This window comes from Lynx canadensis, chromosome A1 (genome assembly GCF_007474595.2).
Source record: "Lynx canadensis isolate LIC74 chromosome A1, mLynCan4.pri.v2, whole genome shotgun sequence".
NCBI lineage: Eukaryota > Metazoa > Chordata > Mammalia > Carnivora > Felidae > Lynx > Lynx canadensis.
Genome location: NC_044303.2, coordinates 25,439,215 through 25,459,816, shown reverse-complemented (window position 1 = coordinate 25,459,816; position 20,602 = coordinate 25,439,215). Strand labels below are relative to the sequence as shown.

The window sequence follows — 20,602 nt, the reverse complement described above, 5'->3', positions numbered from 1 at the left end:
ATTAGTAAATCAGCTCAGTGTGCACCTGGTTATTACCTCACCTGGCCTTTCTCCCAGCCTTCTGTTTGCCTGTTCCCAAGCTGGGCTTTCTTCTGAAACTTCCCTTTGGTTATCTGACTTTGGGCCAAATGTATGTGCTCTCGCTCATAGACGCTTCTGGTGCTCCACTGCTATTCCTGCTTCTCCTTGCCTTGAGATCTTTCTTTCTCTCACCCTGCAAATGTCAGCCTCCTTCTCCCCCCTTAGAGGCACTGTTTACCTCTTTCACTGCTTACTTTCTCCTTTTATTTTATTTTATTAAAAAAAAATTTTAATCTTTATTTTTGAGAGAGAGAGAGACAGAGTGTAAGCTGGGGAGGAACAGAGAGAGAGGGAGACACAGAATCCAAAGCAGGCTCCAGGCTCTGAGCCAACAGCAGAGTCCAATGTGGGGCTCGAACTCACAGACTGCGAGATCATGACCTGAACCAAAGTCGGATGCTCGACCGACTGAACCACCCCGGCACCCCTTACTTTCTCCTTTTAAAAATGAAATAAAAATCTTAGGAAATACACCTCCTTTTATGAAACCTGTCATTTTAAGAATAGCATAAGTTGCAATCAAATACAGCTGTAACACAAATGACTCCTACATTGGCAGCTGCTGGTGGAAACACTTGTTCAGTGTTTGGTATTTTTTTCCTTTTTTTTTTGTAGTTGTTTAATTCTACAGTTGATAACCAGATTAGCCAAGGTGGTGTTACTTAGGGTTTTCCACTTAGTCATGAAAATAGTCTGCATGTATCAAATCAAGCATTAATGTGGGATTTCTTAATGTGGTTCTTGCCCTGCATGATCTAACTGTCCAATAATGGTGTCATTTCTTCATTTGCTTAACAAATATTTATTGTTACTTTAATAAGGGAAGCACTGTACTTCCCAAGGAGAGTGAATAGAAGATCTGTTGACTAAAATTTATAGACTTCTCTTCCCCAATCTGCCAGTGTTCATCTTTTAAATTATTTTGGAGATGCTTATGCTACTATTCTTATTTTTTTAACATGGATTTTATATTTCAGAAATACACTAAATAATGTGAAAATCGATCCCCAGCATAGTACATAAATCTATATAAAGTATAATGAAGGAGATCTTTAAGTGATTTTGATAAGGGTGATTGATTATGAACCATGATTGTAGCTTAATGACTTGTGACATTAACTTAATAGGAGTCTTTTTTTCAGTGTTGAAAAGGAGCATGTGCTCGTGTATGTGTGTGTGTGTGTGCGTGTGCGTGTGTGTGTGTGTGTGTGTGTGTGTGTGTGTGTGTGTGAGATTGGGCTTGTTGCAGGCAGGTTGATGAGTGTCAAGGAGAATTACTTATTTTGAACTAAACTCAACAAAATTTTAATTAGAGATTTTATTCTGCTATCTGGCCTTTTGGGAGACTGTATAGAAGGGACTGTATACTGTGAGGGACTATAAATTAACTGCTTGAAACCTGGAGTAAAAGAAAAAAAAGGATCTGAGTTCCAGTTCTATTTTTGCATACTATGAAGAAACAGTGAGATAGAGGTGATGTAGATAAAGCTTTTAACACTGTTTCCAGTGCGTAGTAAGCGCCTTTTAGGTGTTTATTATTACTTGTTATAGTTATTACTGTTTTGTTAGTATTTCAGCTCTTAGGTCATGTGGCCTTTGACCTTTTAATTTGATGGGAAGAAGTAAGAGATAAAACTGGCTCTTTAGCTAATAATTCCAGAAAGACTAGTAATTGAGCTTTCTAAGAATGGAAGTACTATATTCAAAATTGTCCTGAAGTGGTGATAGTAATTAGCACTAATAAGTATTTTTTTAATGGTTTATAAAACAAAAGTAAAACAAGTCTGCCTGCATCTAAATGATCACAGGATATGCTTTTTCTGTTACAGTTTCTTTAAAATAACACCATATTTAAAATTTTCCTGAAAAAAGTTAACACCCATTTTTTTTAAGTCTCTAGGACATTGAAGCTCTTACTTTGCTCTCAGTCCAGCCCACAACCTCTATGTGTACTTTGCTGTTCAGCCTTGCAAACCAAATATTTCCAAATTATGTTATTTTGTGCAAACCCAGATAAACCAAGACTTTGAAGGCATGTTGAGGTCCCTGGTGTTTAATTAAGTGCATTGTTCAGTGGTGAAATGGAGTTGCAAATTGTTTCAACACTTCATGAGATAATATTAGATGAATTTATGTTAGGTAAAGAACCTGCCAACCTATTTTAAACTATTCGGGTTTATTAAAGTATTTTAAGACTTAGTTCTTTAAAAATATGTTATATTTTCAGTGTCTAGATTAACATTTTGAGTCTTAAATCATAAGATACCCCCTTTTAGTTAAAACCCTTGAAGTTGACATTTTAAATACATAATAGGAAGGTTAAGTTTTTATATGAGTTCTTTATTTTTAAAAAGTTAATTCACTGTTTTCCTTTCTATATTTAAGAGATGAAATACTTTGAGGATAAAAACAGCATGACCCTCTGTGGATGACAGCATTGGCTTTTAGAGCTGTTGCACTAGAATTGAAAGGAAAGTATGCCACCTGAACCTGAATCAGAATGCAGTGCCTGCAAATAAATTCAAGTGTAAGAGTATGACAGGAATAAGTTACCACTTATAAAGACACACTTACCTAAACAAACTGAAACCCCAAGGAATTTTCAAATTGTGAAGTAATGGGAACAATCATTTAATGTGGGAGGAAGGAGCTAGTACATGCCTCCCTCCTTGAATTTCTCATAAGATCAAATTATGGAGTGCAATGATGGAAACAGGGAAGACAATTTAGTGGCAGCATAACAGATAGATTACCATTTAACAGAGGTCAAACTCCTGAGAACTGATTCCGGTAAGGATAGGGCTAGGATTAGAACACAAAGGTTTTCAGAAACAGGCTGCTACTTGATTTTTTTACCACCCCCCCCCCCCAAGGGGTAGTACATGCCTAGTTCTAACCCTTTGTAAACATCCCTACACCTGTCTTCAATCATTTTTTTCTCTTAGTCACTTCGAGACATCTTCTCTGCTCGGAGGAGTCATTTCCACCCAGTCTTTTTGCCTCACCTCTTTTTTTTTTTTTTTTTTTTTTTAAGGTTTATTTTTGAAGGAGAGAGAGACTGAGTGTGAACAGGGGAAGGGCAGAGAGAGAGCGAGACACAGAAACCAAAGCAGGCTCCGGGCTCTAGGCTCTGAGCTGTCAGCACAGAGCCTGACATGGGACTTGAACTCAAGAGCCATGAAATCATGACCTGAGCCGAAGTTGGATGCTCAACCGACTGAGCCACTCAAGTGCCCCTTGCCTCACCTCTCAAAAGCATGAGGAGTCCTGCTCTAGTTTACCCTCAAGTGTACACACTGGGGTTAATATTTACTTCATAGCATCATGCAATCAGCTGTCATAATACCAGTCCCCTGCTCCATTTTAGTACTGCAGTTAATGAGTTATAGGTAAGCATTTGTTCAATGCTGGTCTTCCACTGTAGTAAGTCTGTTCTTTACTGCAGCATTCCCAACCTCTAACCCGGTGCCTGGCAGAGATAGGCACCCAGTAAACACTTGCTGAGTGATTGCCAGCCAGAGGCTTCTACTAAAATCTTGTCATGGCACAGCTGCATGCTGTCAGATGCAGATGTGAGAGAATGTGGATAAAGCTGGAGAGATAAGCAGGGACTAGATCCCAGAGGGACATGAACTCCTATGAAGGAGCTGGTGCTTTGTCCAAGAGCAGTTGAGAGGCTACTGAAGGAATAGAAGTCCAAGTCCATCTTTGGATGGACACCCCCCTTCTAGACTTCTAGCTAGTACTTTCTTCCTGGTTCATAGAAAGTATATTTGGCTCATGAAAAGCAAAGTAACATTGTATGTATGATTTATGGTTACATATACAGTAAGTTTCTAAAGATATTTCTAGAGTACTTTTCTTACGCTTCATAAAATAATCATTTTGGGGTGCTTGAGTGGCTCAGTGGGTTAAGCATCTGACTTTTGATCTCAGCTCAGGTCTTTTTTTGTTTTTTATTTTAGAGCACGCAAGCTGGGGAGAAGGGCAGAGGGAGAGAGAAGGAATCTTAAGCAGATTCCGTGCCCAGTGTGGAGACTGACACAGGGCTTGATCCCATGACCCTGGAATCATGACCTGAGCCAAAATCATGAGTCAGATGCTCAACTGACTGAGCCACCCAGGTACCCCTCAACTCAGGTCTTGATCCCAGTGTCATGAGTTCAAGCTCCACATTGGGCTCTATGCTCCATGCTGGGATTTATAAATAACTGGTAGAATTTAAATATGTGTGTTTGGACACAGGAATTACTATATCGAATTCGGGAATCACGGTAAAATCAAAACCTGTAATATTTATAACTTTTCCATTTAAAAAAGCAACTGGTACATATCTAAATTCCTCTGAGTAATTAGGTGTTACATACCTAAAACAGGCAGAAGCAAAGAAATAAAATAATAAGAATTTTATAAAAATACGTACTTTTTATACTGTGAGTTGTGTTTTTAAAGATATTTTAAATGAAAATTATTTTTAGTTCCTGCTCTATTAAACAAGAGTATTTATTTAAAGTCATATGTTTATAGCTTTTCCCAAAAGTGGTATTTTGAGTTATGTTTTAATTTAGATGGAGGTCTGCATTCTATACCAGTGTTGTCAAAGAGAAGTTTCTTTGATGGCGAAATGTTCTATATCTTGCTGTCTAATAAAGCAATCATTAGACCTTAGTGTCAACATATTATCTTTCTATTTATCTTTATCTTTTATCGAGTGAATAGAATTTTGAATTAATCACTTGATTAGTTTAATGCCATATAATTAAGATAGTTCGTTTTTACAGGTAGATTTTTTTCCCCAGAAATTTAAAGCTGGTTAGTTTCTTTGGTTTTCGTAGTTAAGACTTGACTATACAGTGTAAAATTAGAAGCAAATTGTAGAATTATGAGATGGTTTATATGTTTAGCCTATGTTCAGGTTTCTGCATTATTGTCATACACATTCAGTGTGTTTTTGAAGTATTATATTAAGGCTTAGTACATCTTCTGAGGTTACTTTTTAATATATTAAGTATTCTTGAGTAAGAAGAATTGTAGAAATAACTCTTCAGGTTTCCCTCTAATAAATAAGTTTGTTGACAATGTCTTCTTTTTTTCAGATTGCAAATAGAAGAATCTTCCAAACCTGTAAGGCTATCACAGCAACTGGACAAAGTGGTAACAACTAATTATAAGCCTGTTGCTAATCATCAATACAATGTAAGTCTTCATGTCTATCTACATTCTGTTATATCTTTGTTCTTAAGTTTTGTAGACTCTTAGGTTTTAAAAGGACATTAGGAGTCATGTACCTGCTATTAGGTGCTTGAGTTATCTAGACTGAGGAAAGAATATGACAGTTTGGCAAACATGGAGAAGATGTTCACTGTGTATCCTAAGTTAAACAATGAGAAGAAGGCAACCACTGTTCAAAATACTCTTGATAAATTTTTCAAAGAAATAAAACACTTCATTTTTCAGTGTTTCCAATGTTTTAAATTACAGTGTACTTAATATTAGTTTGATTTTTCCCACTTTTCTATACCTTTATGGGACTTTTTAATGTATCGAGAAGAAATTTTAAGTTTGCAACAATGGTAATTCCTGCCATTGATTATTAAGATTACTTTGCATAGTTTCCGGGAGCCTGGGTGGTTCAGTTGGTTAAGCGTCCAACTCTCAACTTGAGCTCAGATCATAATCTTGTGGTTTGTGGGTTCAAGCCCCGCGTCAGGCTCTGTGCTGGCAGTGCGGAGCCTGCTTGGGATTCTGTCTCCCTCTCTCTCTGCCCCTCCCCTGCTTCTTCTCTCTCTCTCTCTCTCAAATAAAAATAAACTTAAAAAAATTTTTTTTAAAAAAGATTGCTTTGCATAGTTTCAACTTTTATGGGCATTTTTATGGTCTCACACTACATGGAAAGTGAGGACTGCCTGTATATGTTTTTAAACCATTTATATTGAAGTATATCTTGTGTATACTATATATATCATGTTATGTTATGCTATGCTATGCTGTGCTATGCTATATACAGACATGTAATATGCATATTGTGTACCAGGCGCTGTTCTGAGTGCTTCGTAATAACGCATTCGGTCTTCATACCTGCCCTAGAAAGTAATTACTGCTGTTGTCCTCATTTTAGTTGAAGTAACTAATACAAGCTGAGAGGTTAGCTTACTTGAGGTCACACAAGTCACTAATTAACCAGTTCAGGTGTTGAACCCAGGTAGTCTGGTTTGGGAGCCATGCTGTTAAATGTTGTTGCAGGTCATTAACAATACTAAAAGGGCTAAGGATTTTGGGTCTTGAAATACTGGAGATGTAAGGGAAAATATAATGATTTTCTGAAAATACAGTGAAGCCTAAGTTAAGCGCAGTGATACTTAACAGTTGATATCTTGTGTCCTACTTTGTTGCTTAACATTTGTCTAGATATACAGTATTTAGGAAGAAAGAATCCCTTTTTAAGACTGGCCTTAAGTATACAGATTTAGGTGTCACAGATTAGTATCTGTCAAACCATTACTTTATGATATTTGAGTTATTTTACATGAGAGGTAGCAAATGCCTACAGAGCCAACTAGGCATCTTCAGTGAGCAGAATGCTGAAATTGAAGGTGAAATGGTAGGGACTGTGATGAACTGGAGTGCACATGCCTCTTCTTAAAGACATTCAGACTTTAAAAATTGCTACACTATGTGGATTAAGTAAAGCAAGTCAAAGTTCATTTGCATCCAGCCAGGCTTTCATTTCACAGCCTCTGGTTATGCTTTAGGGGAAACGTAAATTAAAAGAAGAGAACAGGCTGAATCAGTGTCTGATAATCCAAGAGGGATATTTTATGTTGTCTCTTGATTGAGACACGTAAATAAAAGTCTACTTTTCTGGCTTCTTCTTTATCACAGTAAGGACAACAAAAGACCATACTTTCCATAAGCTATAAGGAGATCTAACCTTTCTGGAGAGAAGTTTGATAATTTGTGTAAAAGGATATATTGTGTATAAAGGATATATCCTTTGACCCAGCAGTCTTGTATCTAAGGATATATCATAGAAACCCAAAGCTAGATATACAGTAGTGTTTCTCTCTATTGTTTAAGACAGGCAAAGGTTGGAAACCAGTGTCCAATCTTAAGATTAAATGCTTTAACAGTTGTTATTTTTGGACGGTAGGAGCTAGAATGATTTTATTCTAATTTTCTTCTGTATAAAGTCTTTTTGAATTGTTGGAATCATCATAATGAGTGTGAATTGATTGAATTGTTACAGTGGGCAGTAAAGCTTTTCATTGGAATAAAGGAAAGTAAGAAAGCTAGGAAGGAGTGTTAGTACCTAGCCATGATGATCTCCTACCAAAAGAAAAATCAATCAGAGCTGGCACTTTGCTAGATTCAAAGTTCATATTCTTAGCAGCATTGGCACTATATCCACCTGGTAGGTATAGAAGACATATTCCTAATTTCATGTTTTTAGGATGTTTTTATATTATTTTCTTTTTAGTACAAGTATGAATACATTGTATTCTGAACTTCTTATTGGGACATAATGATAACATCTACTTTAAGACTTTTTAACATTAAGTGGCAGTTCATGGTGTCAACCTTCATTAAGGTTGTCATAGCATTGGTGAGTCATTGTACTAATGTAGTTATAGTAATGAGCCATATAGTAATCTTTGGAAAGATTTTGTTCATATAAAAATAAAGATTGACTATAATCTATCACATTGCATTATTTGAATATTTAGTAATTCTTTTCCCCCATGGGAGTATATCAGATTGAATGGAGGCACCTATGTAGATTTTAAAAACATCCTCAGTATTATAGTATAAGATCAACTATAGGAGTATAAAGCTTTTGTCGGGCACCTGGGTGGCTCAGTCAGTAAAGCATCTGACTCTTGCTTTTTGGCTCAGGTCATGATCTCACCATTTGTGAGAGTGAGCCCCTAATGGGGCTCTCTGCTAACAGCTCAGAGGCTGCTTGGGATTCTCTGTCCCTCTCTCGCTGCCCTTCTCCCCTACTTGTGCTCTGTCTCTCAAAATAAATAAATAAACTTGAAAGAGTGTAAAGCTTTTGTTATTTTTATTAGAAGGAGACTTTGACTTTTTAGAAGATTGAGAAACATTAACATAATTCAACAAGAATGACTTAGAGGGTATATAATCAAGACATTCAATAAAAATTTTAAATTCAGTATAATGTTGAAATGTTTTCAAACATTTCAAGCATAGTGAACTACATAAACATGAAGTCTGGTATTTCATTGTAACAGTTGAGGATCTTTGAATAAAATTTTAAAGATAAATATAAGGAAAAAATTTGCTACAAAACTGAAAAAGAGGTTGGAAAATGACATAGATATTTTTAAAACTATATTACTGCATTTGATCAGAAAGAACCCACCTTGCATTTACCCCTGGAACCTTTTCCACCCACCTATGGCACATAGATAAATTTACAAATACAGTTGACTTTTGAACAATGTGGGGATTAGGGGCACTGACTTCTCCCCCCACCTCACCCTCCACACTCAAATCCATGTATAACTTTTGACTCCCCAAAAACTCAACCTACTGTTTATTGGAAGCCTTCCTGATCATATAAACAGTCAATTAACACATATTTTGAATGTTATATGTATTATACACTATATTCTTACAATAAAGTAAGCTAGACAAAGGAAAATGTTATTATGAAAATAGTTTCTCTTTTATAAGGAAGAGAAATACATTTACAGTATTGTATTTATTGAAAACATCCATGTAGTCCGAACCTGGTCAACTGTATGTAGAACACATACGTAATCATTTTTTTTTTTAATATAATTTATTGTCAAGTTGGCTAACATACAGTATTATACAGTGTGCTCTCAGTTTTGGGGGTAGATTCCCCTCATTTCCAAATATTTGAGCTCCCACTTTGTACATGGAGCTATTCTAAGCATTAAATTCAAATTTATTTCTTTAGTTCACAAACTATCTGGGATATAATACCTACCATACTTGCCATTCAGGAAGCATTTACTGAGCCAAAAAGAATATATGATTAGAATTATAATTTAGAATGTTCCTTCCTTGAAAGACTTGGCCCTGAGAACTCTTGCCTTACCTGTAAGGTATGACTTGTTAGGTTTCACTATAAGTGGTTTTCTTGTACCTTACATCTTCATTACATTTCTGAAACTTGAAACCAGTTCATGTGGGTCAACATTTTTCAAAGTTTTGAAACACCAATTTTGTGAGAGTCTTCTGGGGGAAAAAAAAGAGTTGTGTAAAATGATTCTGTGTTAAAAGAACTTGTAGATTCTGATTATGTTATCCTCTTCAAAATGGACACTGTAATATATTAAAATTAGGGACCTTGGAATTGGTTTAAGTCTATATTTTGTATGCATTTGAACATTAAATTTATCTTCCCCCATCCTCTGAAGTGTTTGTAAAAGCAAACTTTGGGAAATAATGGCTTGTCAAAGTAGGATTTACGGGAGGGCCCATTGAGTGAGGGGAGAAATATTGGAGCTTGTATTTATCTTGTTTTTCATGTAATAAAGGAAAGAAATTGAGCTTTAGAAATACTGTGGATTGACCCTAGCACTCTCACACAGTCCCTGTGCTAGTCATTTTTCAGCAGAAGAGTAGGAATTTTATAACACTGATGGTTTGACAGTGGTACTTCCAAGCACCTCACATTTTCATTTGCTTTCAGCTTTTTAGGGTTGGTGCTAAATTCAGAGGTTTATATTATAGTACCTATTATTAGTTAAACTCAGTCTTAAAAAATGAACAAATGCTTTTAAAGTTACCTGTAAAGATAATATACTAATAAAGCACATATATGTGAACAAGAAAGTGAAAAAACTGATGCTTCTATCTAAAATGACCTCTTTATCAGTCACTGTGTGAGGTAGAAACAATGATGATGTAATCTGACGTGACAAGAACTTGGCCCTGGAATTCCAAAAAGGAAATTAGCAGTATCATTTTAAATGTGACTTGTCATCCCGGTCTTCAGTGATGATTCAGTTAGTGTCTATCACGGAAACAAAAACAACTCCAGATATTCCAGCAGGAAGGGATTTAAAGTGGGGAATTGGTTACAGATGGTTTACCAAGACAACGTGGAAGGGCTGGAGTTGGAAAAGGGGGAGGGGCGTCGGTTACCAGAGACGAGGAAGCTGCTGCTGCTGGAGGTGTACAAAATGCACACAAAAAAGCAAAAATCTCCCCTCCTCCTCCTTTCATTCTCCCATTGGCAGGGCCCCAGCTGGAAACCAGCTGGCAGGGGACTCTTGGAAGTGTAACCTGTAGGTCCCCTGCTGCCACCACCCCTGAGGCCTGGGGCTGAAGGCTTGTTGAAGATAGCTGACATAGTGATCCTTACCTTTGCGTGTGTATTGGACCTTAAGTTGTATTAGCTATTGCTGGTACAAAGCTACTATTTAAAAGAAAAAACAAGTATAATTTGGAATTCACCTAAAAACAAGCATCCAGAATGTGAAGACTGAATAGTATATTTTCAGAACAAAACCAAAATGTATTTTACAATTTTGACAAATTAAAGCTTACTCTTAAAATAATGCTTGTTTTTATTTCATGTCCTTAAGTTTTTTTATTTGTGTATGCTTTAAAATATCCATGCATACTAATATAATAGTACATTTTACAATTTACAGATTGACATACATAGAATGAGTCGATATGTTAGATTCCTTCCAGCTCCCTCCATCTCTGCAAGTAAGGATGCTTCTGTATGTGGTTTTGTTGGCTTTGTGGACATCATCTAGCATGTGTAAATTTCACAGCCTTCTCACATGTAGTCTACACTTTTCGGCCCTTTCTCATAAGGAATTCTGTCTTCTGTTGTCTAGATAATAGTTCTCAGTGCTAGCTGTACACTAGAATCCCCTGGGAAGCTTTTTAAAAAGAAAATTACCTCCAGAGATTGATTTTAATTGATCTATGGTGGAGGCCAACTATCTTAAAATTTTTCAGGTTTCCTTGGTAATTGTAGCATGCAGCCACCAACTCAGAGAGACAGGAACTTCATAGTTTTGTCTGCCATCTACCCTGTTGGGGGTAGGGCCAAAAATAATACCTGAGAGGAGACCAGGAAGTCTCTTTCCAGCAAACCTAAGGTTTTTAAAAAGAATTAATATTTTCTTGTCTTTATCATCCTCTCTGGCCCCCAGCTTCAAAAAATATTTTTCTTTCCCTTCTTTTTCTCGGCGACAACTCTTGGTCAGAAAGTGATAGAAAATTAGAAAAACTTAACTAAAGAATCATTGTTGGAGGGAGTTGAATGATTACATAAGATTTTGAGGTCAATCCCCAGGAACTAGGAAGAAAATTTATTTTTATGCACATTCTGTTTCCTTCAGTGTGGCAACTAACTATGTTACGGTTGTTGGGTTTGTTTTTGTTGTAGTGGTTTTGGTTTTTTAGTTTTATGTATAAATTTGGAATTTCGCTAAATGAATAATAGATAATTGTAGGACCGTATCATAAAGGCTTATCAGCAGTATTTGCCTAGTATTAGTATAAGTATGCTACATGCTTTGTCCATTTGAATTTGCATACCAAGAACTCACGGACTCTAAAGAATTAATTTCCTCCCAAGAGATAAAAACACACTCTGCAAAAATAGAAGCATTAGGGGTGAGGAGGATCTTTGTAAGAATTTAAATGCAAACCATGATATTCAAGGCTGTCATGCTCAACTTCAAAAGTTAAAAGCTTCCACAAAGACTGCCTTGACAAAGCAATCAAAGTATTTCTGCAAACAACAATCTAGAAATTTACAGACATCTGTATTATAGTATTTTAATTGGCAGTGGGTGGCTTTTATAATTGTTGTCAGTGATTAAGGTTTCAGTAATCATGGTTGAGTATCTCTATACCATACCACAATGGATTTTCTACACGTGGTTGCATTTTAGTCTTGAATAATTTGTTTTCTGTTGTGAAAGAAAAATTGTGTATAATAGATTTGTTTGGATTATAAAATGTTCAATTGGAGACTACGTTTAAAGTCCTTTATGAATTGACATTTATTTCCATGCAGCTGGTTGTGCATTGATCTATGGCCACTGGAGCAGATATAATATCGGTAATTAAAATGCACATAATAGCCATTTCTGGTCCAGTAACTATCCCACCAGTATATTGTGGTGGCTGCTAACAAGTTAGATATGCGACTATTTTGAGTGTCACCATTTTCTTACAGTGCCGGTGTGCCAGTATGAAACAAAATGCCCAAAGAGAAAAGAGCTAAAAAGAGAAGAAATAACATTATGTTAACATTATAGTCTTCTCCTTAATAGACTAGTTCATATCATTTGTCGTTTATTTGTAGAATTAATTGTATCTGTACAACATACAACATTGTGAGTACTACAATATTAAGATTGCCATTTCTGTGCTGTTCAGTTTTAAAAAGAAAAGTTACCTCAGGACCTTAGTTTTGTCCTGGGTATAAGGTTAGTCATTAATAACTTAATGACCATGGGAATCATTTCAGTCCCTTTTTATAATTTTACATACATCCACTGGAACTACGTGCTACCACAGAGTAAAATTTAGATTATAAGCCTGTCTTGGAAATTACCAAGCAGAGATCTAACTAATGCTATAGTACAAAAATTTTGTTTCAAAACAGTCTTTTTCTATAAGTTATCCCACAGTACAGACCCTGAGGACATTAAAGGCATGTTCTGTTTTGCTTTTTGTGTTTAAATAAATTAAATTTCTGTTATTTTAGTTTCTCTGATAAGGATTAATATTGCCAATTTGTTGCTGTTATTATTTTATATGCCTGGGTTCTCAGATTGCAATTTTAAGTGTTTTTATTTCACTAAAGTTCGGTCGCACTGCCCATAGATACTGAGCCATCAGTAGACACCATTAACACAGCACATTTCTAGTCTCTTTTCCCCCAGATCTAAAGTAGGAAAGCACCAGTGCTGAATACAGTAATTTTGAGGTTGAAGCATGTAAATCAAGATTTTCAAAACGATCTGTGTAGAATTTGGTACTTTTCTCACTACTCATTAACATTGAACCACAACTTAATTTGACCCTTACTCTGATTCTAGTATTGATTTTAAAGTTCTTTTCCAACTTACTCTAAATTCTTACCTTTGATTCAGGCTCTCTTGGATCTGTCATGTGGCTCTGGGGTTGGAACAACTTTGATGACAAACATGTACGAGGTTTTTCTCTCTGCTACCAATTAGAGTATGTGCCCTCTCTGAAGTGGACCATCTTGCTTTATCAGCAGGTTTCTTTTATAGCTCTTCCTCAATTTTTGATGGGGTTTCAGTCCAAACTGAAAATACGTTTAATACGCCTAACCTACCAACACCATAGTGTAGGCTAGCCTACCTTAAATGTGGTGAGAACACTCGCATTAGCCTCCCTGCATTTGGGCAGAATCCTCTACCGCCAAATCATAATGAACTGTCGACCATCTCGCGTAATGTATTGAGTACCATACTGTGGCTGTGGGGGTAGGGGTTCTTCACTCTGGTGATGGCGTGGCTGACCTGGAGCTCCAGCTGGCTGCCGCTGCGCAGCACCGAGAAAGAGCGTTGCACAGCATGTTGCTAGCCCGGGAAAGGATCCAAATTCAAAACTCCACTTACAGTGTCTACTGCATGCATATTGCTTTCACACCATCATTAAGTTGAAAAATAAGTCAAACCATCGTTAAGTTGGGGATTGTCTGTATTTGAAAACATTTTTCCTGTTAATCTTCCTCGCTTCTCCAGGCATTTCACACAAGGAAGAGTCTCCTAAGGGTGGAAGCTGAATGTACCATCGCTTATTTTTACTGTCTCCTGAATTTAACTCTTCCACCTTCTCGGCATAAATTAAAGCTGGGACAGGAGGGCACACAGAATATCATGCAACTGTGGCTGCACGCAGAGAGTACCGAAGCCAACACTGGACCTTCACTCAGTCCTCACTTCCTTGGTAGTATTTTTCTTGAGGACCTGTGGCCTCCAGCTAAATGAAATCCCACATCCCACTCAAGCCTATGAGAAGGCAGTAGGCTTTCCTCACCCTTTCTTAATCTGATTATGTCTCCCTTTATTTTTCTAGATCCAAGTTAAGCTTTTTTTATCCCACGCTTGACTAGAGTAAAGGATTATAACAACTTCATCTCCTAGCCCAGACTTTTCTTTCTTTTTTTTTTTTTTAAGTGTTTATTTTGAGAGAGACAGAGACAGCACAAGTGGGGGAGGGGCAGAGAGAGAGAGAGTATCCTAAGCAGGCTCCGCACTGCCAACGCAGAGCGGGACCCGGGACTCAAACTCACAAAACTGTGAGATCATGACCTGAGCTGAAATCAAGAGTCGGACATTTAACCGACTGAGCCACCCAGATGCCCCTGGATTGTTCATCTTAATACAAAACATAAAACCATTCAAATGAGGTGCAAGAGTGGAAGGGGGTTTCAGGATGCAAACTAAGTACAATTGTAAACAGGGAACATAATATATTTTAGACATTGCTCAACAAAGCAGGACTTAAAATAGTAATCCCTTAAGGCATTCCATGATATTTCTCTATTTGACCCAAAGACACTCCTGCTTGGATTTGTGTGTTTTGTCCTGGTGTGTCACGCTTACTTTCTCCATGATGTGCCTATTCTCTTGCTTCTATCCTTCTTTTTCTTTTGTTAAGTAAGCTCTACACCCAAGGTGGGACTTGAACTCATGACCCCGAGTTCAAAGGCTGCGTGTTCGACCAACTGAGCCAACCAGGCACCCCACTTTTGTCCTCCTTTTGATCCTAGAGAGAGAAAATTTTTGAAGGGACCTCAGGTCCATCCCTTTGGGGCTTTGCTGTCTGTTCATCTCCCACTGAATTGGGACATACACTGTATTTCTGCCTTTGCCCTTAAATGCATGTTTTCATCCGTTTTTTACATTTTCCCCATATTGGGAAGACTTGGATCTTCTCCTTGGTCATATGTGGCTGTGGTCTATATCTTCTCCAGTCTTGCTTCTGACTCTTCTAGTCACACTGCTCTTCTCTATTTCACATCAATAGAAACTAAGTTTTATCTCTCTTATAACAAATCTCTATTGTAAAATATAGAGAGTAAGCCTAACTATATGAGGGTGGCATTTATGCAGTAATTTAGCTGTAGGTTTTGAAATAAGTTTCTTCCTTCCTTCCTTCCTTCCTTCCTTCCTTCCTTCCTTCCTTCCTTCCTTCCTTCCTTCCTTCCTTCCTTCCTCTTACATTAATTCCAGTTGATGCACAGGAGAATGTTCTCTGCCAGCTTTCATCGAGCCTGCCTTTGTTTACTAGGTGGGCTGCTATATATGTATATATATATATATATTTCCTTTAATATGCTTTATGCTTTATCACAATGCCTTATTAAAATGAAATGTTTCTTTAAAAAATTAAAAGCTTGGTCGTCTGGGTGGCTCAGTGGGTTAAGCGTCCAACTCTTTCTTGATTTTGGCTCAGGTCTGATCTCACAATTTGTGAGATTAAGCCCTCTGCCGGGCTCTGTGCTGACAGCATGGAGCATGCTTGAGATTCTCTCTCTCTCCCTCTCTCTCAAAATAAATAAGCTTATTTTAAAAATAAAAAATAATTAGAAATTAAAAGCTTAACCAGCTGAAACGAGTGAATATAAGTTGCATGTTTTCAATGAAGAATACGTTTTTAAAAATTCTTTTGAGTACAGCTGACACACAATGCGATTAGTTTCAGGTGTATAGTTTGATAGTGATCCCACTTCTGTGGACATTGTGCTGTGCTCACCACAAGCATAGCTACCATGTCACCATACAGCACTATTACAGTATCATTGACTGTGTTTCCTGTGTCCCACCTTTTTATATATATATAAATGTTCACTTACTCATTTTGAGAGAACAGGTGGGGAAGGGGCAGAGAGAGAGACAGAATCTCAAGCAGTCCCCTCAGTATCAGCACAAAGCCCGACTCAGGGCTCAAACCCACAAACTGTGAGATAGTGACCTGAACTGAAACCAAGAGTCGGACCCTTAACCTGTTGAGTCACCCAGGCAGCCCCCCATGTTATACCTTTTATTCCCGTGACTTACTCATTCCATAACTGGAAGCCTCTTATCTCCCACTCTCCTTCATTCATTTTGCACATCTCCTTCCCCTCTTCCTTCTGGCATGTCTAGGTCTGATTCTTTTTGTTTACTCATTTGTTTTTTTAGATTCCATATAAGCAAAATTACATGGTATTTGTCTTTCCAGTCTGACTTATTTCACTTAGGATAATACCCTCTAGATCCATCCATATGGCACGATCTCATCATGCATAATGATGTGACTTGGTGACTGCATAATATTCCGTTGTGTATATATTTTTCTTCTTACCATTTGTCTGTTGATGGACTCTTAGGTTGCTTCCATATCTTGGCTAATTGTAAATAATGTTGCGGCAAACATAGGGATGCATATATCTTTTTGATTTAGTGTTTTTCTTTGGGTAAACAATAGTGGAATTATTGGATCATGCAGTACTTCTATTTTTAATTTTTTTGAGGAACCTCCATACTGTTTTTCACGGTGTACCAATTTACATTCCCATCAGCAGTGCATTAGAGTTCCCTTTTCTCTGCATTCTTGCCAACACTTGTTGTTTCTTGTCTTTCTGATTTTAGCCATTCTGACAGGTGTAAGGTGATATCTCATTGTGGTTTTAGTTTGTATTTCGCTAATGATTAGTGGTTTGAGCATCTTTTCATGTATTTGTTGGCCATGTGTATGTCTTTGGAATAAATGTCTGTTCAGATCTGCTTCCCATTTTTTGATCAGATTGGGGGTTTGGGGGATTATTTAAATTTTTTTTTTGGTGTTTTAAAAGTTCATTATATGTTTTGGATATTAACTCCCTATCTAATATATCAGTTTCAAGTATCTTCTCCCATTGGGTAGTTTGCCTAATAAAAAGTAATTTTGGTGGCCCAGTTAGTTAAGCCTCCTACTTCATCTCAGGTCATGATCTCATGGTTTGTGAGTTCCAGCCCCACGTCGGGCTCACTGCTGTCAGCACAGAGCCTGCTTTGGATCCTCTGTCTTCCTCTCTCTCTCTGCCCCTCCCCCACTTGCACTCTCTCAAAAATAAATAATACATTTAAAAAAATTTTTTAAGTAATTTTTTTTTTTTTTTTTTTTTTTTACAACTGATGAAATCTCTAGAGGATAACACGAGGAGAAAGTTTGTACCTTCTCTTAGTGCCACTGCTTTCAATCTAGCATGAATAAAGGTACATAGAACTACAGGACAAACACACCATTTGATCCTAGAGTGTCATTTTTATTTGAATGAGAGGTATTTTATTTTTATGTTACAAATGAAGGTGTATTATACAGCTGAATTTAGAGTTCACATGAATTAAGATAAAATGGGGATTTGGGGAAAATAGTTTGCTTGTGCTTTGACTACTGAGTATGTATTATTACCATTTTCTGTTAGTAAGCTTACTTCATTTTATGTGTTCAAGGAGGTCACGCAGTGTCGGAAGGAGAAAAGGCCTCCTGTCACTGCCTACATTCTTTTCTCTTTACCACTGCTTTTCAAACTTTTCACTTCCTAGAGAACCTCTTCATAATATGCCTGCTTTTTAATCTTCTGTCTGTCCCAAAAAACCTCAATTTTGAAAGATGTTACCTACCGAACTGTTTCTATTAGATAAACTATTTTACTGTATTTTGGGTAATAAAAACAAAGGAACTGCAAGTTGGACTTTCTGATCACCATGAGCAAATCAGTAGCCACACTGATTTCTAATTTGGCACAGAAAGGCTATTTGGGGGCAGATGGAGGCATTATATAAAGCTTTTGGAAATAATGAAAGTGGTTTACAGATAGCATGTTGATACCTCTTAGAGCCTTCAAGTTCTGGGGCGCCCCAGGAGCAGTCTGAACTGCTCTTTAAACTGTAGCCTTACAGCTTGAAATTAATCATATTTTTGGGTGATAAAAAGAGAATGCCTATATTTCAGAGTGAGAATGTTGGATTGATGCCTTTATTACTTTTGCTTTTTGCACCTAGATTGAATATGAAAGGAAAAAGAAAGAAGATGGAAAACGAGCTCGAGCTGATAAACAACACGTTTTAGACATGCTATTTTCAGCATTTGAGAAACATCAGTATTACAATCTTAAGGACTTGGTGGACATCACAAAACAACCTGTGGTATGTATATGCTCACACTGATCCTTTAAATATGTCCTGCTTCATTTAGATGACGTTTCTGAAGAGAAGGGTATCATATATGAAGAAGTTCACGTGCACCTGTGCTAATGTCGGGGTTTATTTCAACACTCAGGAAAGATGTCTTAATACAGGTTATTTTTTGGTGACATCAGCTTCATTATTTTAGATTTCAAATACATTAATGTTGATAGTTCCATATGAAGATAAAGTAGATATACCCTTCTTTTGACTGATCCCTTGACATCAAGCCTAGTCTTTCATTTGTTCCCCTGCCTCCCTCCAAAAGCGCTCAGCTTCTTTCATATATTTGAAAATGTGCCTTCTAGAAGAACTGCATTACTTTAAGAGCCATACTGATTTGTCATGATGAGGGTATTCATCTCTGTCTTGCGGGTTGTTTTTTTTTTTTTAATCAAAATTTACCTAGCACTAACATTAGGTCCTTTTACACTTGAGCTGTGTACTACCCCAGTGTTGGTTGAGGTTGTGGTTGGGTTGGTCTGTTCTCCATTTTTAAGGAAAAATTTATTAAGTTAATGTTTTAGAAAGTTTGTACTACAAATAATCATTTTTCTATCCCTGCTCCAGACTTGTGCCTATTTGCTAACAATTTGTATTTCTAATCCATTAAAACACTGGTAACAAATAAGGAATCCAAATCCCTTTTCTCTAGTCTTTGAGTCACATTTCCTGCTGTTTCACTTTCTTACACCTAACATTAGCAAAGCAGAGAATTGAATTGTAACGGTATTTATTTATAGGGTTTTAAAAATTAAATGGGATCTCTTTTATTTTCTGTCCTTTTACACTCTGACTTATTCAAAGCTTTAGGAAATAACTTAGGAAATTTCAATATTGATGGTAGTTTTCCCATTTCTGCAGATTTCACTGTTACATTTCAATCTTTCACTTTTTTATTAAGAAATTAAATTCCAAAAGATCTAAATACTTTTTTTTAATAGGAGGCAAGTGCTCATGCTGCCATTATCAGCTCCTCTTAACCACTTCACTCCCTTCACCATCAAAGCCTTAGACACAGCATTTCAAACTAGATTTTTAAAAATTGAAATAGAATAATTCATTAGCTAAGCTGTGTTTTTTCTACATTTAATGAAGTTTATCCTTGTGTCATATATATATATATATACACATACATACATACACACACAAAAAGGCCATTCCAGAAGCTGAATGCAGACAGTATATTCTCATGGAATAACACACACACACACACACACACACACACACACTAGATATAGGAAAATAAGCATTTGTATGTAGAAGGACATTTAGATGATACTAGAGAAAACAATTTCTTTGCTTCCCAATTTCTTAACGTGAAACAACATACTGTTTTTTTTTATCTTTTTTACTTTTTTTTTTTTTTTTTAATTTTTTTTTTTCAACGTTTATTTATTTTTGGGACAGAGAGAGACAGAGCATGAACAGGGGAGGGGCAGAGAGAGAGGGAGACACAGAATCAGAAACAGGCTCCAGGCTCTGAGCCATCAGCCCAGAGCCTGACGCGGGGCTCGAACTCGCGGACCGCGAGATCGTGACCTGGCTGAAGTCGGCCGCTTAACCGACTGTGCCACCCAGGCGCCCCTCTTTTTTACTTTTTTTAATGTGTATTTATTTTTGAGAGAGACAGAGGGTACGAGTGGGGGAGGGGCAAGAGAGAGAGAGGCAGACACAGAACCTGAAACAGGCTCCAGGCTCCAAGCTGTCAGCACAGAGCCCGATGCAGGGCTCGAACCCATGAACTGTGAGAGCATGATCTGAGCCAAAGTGGAACTCTTAACCAGCTGACTCACCCAGGGGCCCCAACGTACTATTTTTAAAATTCATTTTGTGTCAGAGAAAAGGAATAACTAGTATTTCTCTCAGTTTTGGTGTTTCAGATAATTTTTATGTAGAGGTGCTCAGTGAATCTCTTAAAATAGAACTACTTAGGGGTGTCTGGATGGCTCAGTTGGTTAAGCGTCTCTTTGTTTTGGCTCAGGTCATGATCTCGTGGTTCGTGAGTTCCAGCCCCATGTCGGGCTCTGTGCTGACAGCTGCAGAGCCTGCTTGGGATTCTCTGTCTTTCTCTGCCCTCCTCCACTCACTCACTCTCTCAAAAATAAACAAATATAAAAAGAAAGTGAGAGAAAGAGAGAAAGAAGAAGAAAGAAAGGGAAGGGAAGGGAGAGGAAAAGGAAGGAATGAGCTGCTTACCTCATGGTCAGTAGATGGGCTTTAGGAGATCCAGCAGTCTTCTGAATATGTGCAAAAATATGTGGGTTTTTCTGGGGAGCAGATCATAGTTAATATCAGATTCT

The 20,602-nt window shown here is 37.2% G+C and overlaps 1 protein-coding gene across 1 annotated transcript in view; it reads left to right on the top strand.

Moving 5' to 3' along the window:
* The window catches only part of GTF2F2 (general transcription factor IIF subunit 2), a 155,914-nt gene that overhangs the window by 121,790 nt on the left and 13,522 nt on the right, over positions 1-20,602 (top strand). The window contains exons 6-7 of the mRNA XM_030311128.1: positions 5,178-5,277; positions 18,117-18,260. Coding sequence (XP_030166988.1) covers positions 5,178-5,277; positions 18,117-18,260 — 244 coding nt within the window. The remainder of the gene's footprint in view (positions 1-5,177; positions 5,278-18,116; positions 18,261-20,602) is intronic.